This window comes from Chiloscyllium plagiosum, chromosome 20 (assembly GCF_004010195.1).
Source record: "Chiloscyllium plagiosum isolate BGI_BamShark_2017 chromosome 20, ASM401019v2, whole genome shotgun sequence".
NCBI lineage: Eukaryota > Metazoa > Chordata > Chondrichthyes > Orectolobiformes > Hemiscylliidae > Chiloscyllium > Chiloscyllium plagiosum.
This window is the reverse complement of record NC_057729.1, coordinates 58,664,897-58,667,405: the sequence shown is the minus strand read 5'-3', so window position 1 is coordinate 58,667,405 and position 2,509 is coordinate 58,664,897. Positions and strand designations below refer to the sequence as shown.

At 48.3% G+C, this 2,509-nt stretch overlaps 1 protein-coding gene across 1 annotated transcript in view; it reads right to left on the bottom strand.

Moving 5' to 3' along the window:
- Positions 1-2,509, bottom strand: part of LOC122560321 (60S acidic ribosomal protein P1-like) — a 22,787-nt gene that overhangs the window by 2,361 nt on the left and 17,917 nt on the right. Inside the window, exon 3 of the mRNA XM_043710928.1 lies at positions 2,221-2,344. Within this exon, the coding sequence (XP_043566863.1) occupies positions 2,221-2,344 (124 nt within the window). The remainder of the gene's footprint in view (positions 1-2,220; positions 2,345-2,509) is intronic.

Sequence of the window (2,509 nt, the reverse complement as noted above, 5' to 3'; positions counted from 1 at the left end):
AGAGAGAGAGAGAGAGAGAGAGAGATAACTGATTGGCAACGTCTCAATATTACAAATGGGGCTGATGCCACATGAGTGCACACTGGCACACAGTGCAGGAGTCCAGACTGTCACTCGTAGGAGCCAAGGTGATCAGAGAATGGCAGATCCAGGTCTGACAGGGGTTTACTCATATAAATATTGAAAAAACAGCAGAGCAGTAGGCCATTCAGCCCTTTGAGCTTGCTCCACCATTCAATATGATCATGGCTGATCACCCAACTCAGTCCCCTGCTCCCACTTCTCCCCCATAACCCTTGATCCCTTTGGCCCTAAGAACTACATCTAACTCCTTCTTGAAACCATTCAACATTATATCCTCAACTCCTTTCTGTGGCAGAGAATTCCACAGGCTCCCCACTCTCTGGGTGAAAACAGTTCTCGTCATCTCATCCCAGCATCCTTAGAGGGTGACCAATGGTTCAGGACTTCCCTGTCATCAGGAACAACCATGCTGCATTTCCCTTGTCTAACCCTACAAGGCCCTACAATCCTTCCTGGCCTCTTGGAAACTGATCAGCAAGTTCCTCCTTAATTGGATTCCCAGTTGTAGCTGGGTGGAACCTGCCTATTATATAACATATCGCTGGGCTCATTTACATATTACAAAGGCCTGTTGCCTGAGGCGGATGGGTGTTTTCAGCTTGTGGTACTGGACAACTGGGCACTCAATGAATGGTAACTGGAAAGGAAGAACTTTTGTACAGGCATTTTTAGAGCACCTACCACAATTTCAGAATGCCACAAAGCTTTTTCCAGCCAATGAAGTTGCGCAGCATGGTGACTCAGTGGTTACCACTGCTGTCTCATGGCGCCAGGGACCCAGGTTCAATTCCAACCTCGGGTGACAGAGTCTGTGTGGAGTTTGCACATTCTCCCTGCGTCTGCGTGGGTTTCCTCTGGGTGCTCCGGTTTCCTCCCACAATCCAAAGATGTGCAGGTTAGGTGGGTTAGATGTGCATGGTCATGCTAAATTGCCCATAGTGTTCAGGGATGTGTAGGTTAGGTGTATTAGTCAGGGGTAAATGTGGAGTAATAGGGTAGGGGGATGGATGTGGGTGGGTTACTCTTCAGAGGGTCAGTGTGGACTTATTGGATCGAAGGGCCTGTTTCCACTCTGTAGGGATTCTATGAAATACTTTGCAACTATCAACAATGCTGGAATGTCAGGGAACATGGAAGCTAATTTGCACACAGCAAGCTTCCATGAGTGTGGCAGAGAATCTGTTTTAGTGATGTCGATTTGGGGATGAATGCTGATCAGAGAAGAACTTTGCTACTTTTCTTTGTAATAGTGCTGTGGGATCAATGAAATCCAGCTGAGGGGGTAGATAGGGCCTGGAGCTCTTAACACATGTGAAAGATGGTTCAGCCAGCAGCTCCCTCAGTACTGCCCATCCGTCAATGCAAGGCCATCCAGGACTGTCCCTCTAACAGTACAGCACTGACCCTCTAATGGTGCTGCCTTAATACGGCATTCCGAATGTCAGTCTGGATTTGGTGGTCTCATCTCTAGGGTAGGACTTGAACTCACGTCCTCCTAAGGAGAGAAAGTGCTGCCCAACAAACTGCTACTGACACCCAATGTTCACATTTGCGCGAGAGAGAGTTCAGAAGAGATTTACCAAAATGTTACCAGGCATGGAGGGTTTGAGTTATAAATAGGCTGGGAATTATTCCACTGGAGTTGTAGGAGGTTGAGGGGTGATCTTATGGAGGTTTGTAGAACCATGAGGGGTATGGATAAGGTGAATGGCAAATGTCTTTTCTCTAAGGTGGGGGATTTCAAGACTAAGGGGCATATTTTTAAGGTGAGGGGAGAAAGATTTTAAAAAGACATGAGGGGCTTTTGTTTTTAAATACAGAGTTCATGCGTGGAATGAACTGTCAGAGGAAGTGGTGGATGCAGCTACAGTTATAACGTTTAAGAAACATTTGGATAGGTTCATGAACAGGAATGGTTTGGAGGGATATGGGCCAGTGCAGGCAGGTGGGACGAGTTTAGTTTGGGATTATGGTCAGCATGGACTGGTTGGGCCGAAGGGTCTGTTTCCGTGCTGTATGACTCTACAACGAGAATGCTTCCATGAATTACAGTTCTATTTTCACTCCGTCATGTGGTTTATGTCGCTTTGGCAAGGTCAACTGCTATTGCTCATCCCTAATTACTCCCCCACTCACCGTCAGCAGCTGCTGTAGCGCCCCCAGCTGCTGCTGTCCCACCCGAGGTGGATGTACCCAGGGCTAAAGGGCCTCCAGCCCCAATGTTACAGATCAGGTTCGCGATGTTCACATTGCTCAGAGCCTGCAGGGAACATGGAAATACACAACTCCATTAATGCAAATCTGATCAGACAGGATCCCACCGTGGATCAGGCACAGACCGGACACGGGATCCCACCGTGGATCAGGCACAGACCGCACACGGGATCCCACCGTGGATCAGGCACAGACCGCACACGGGATCCCA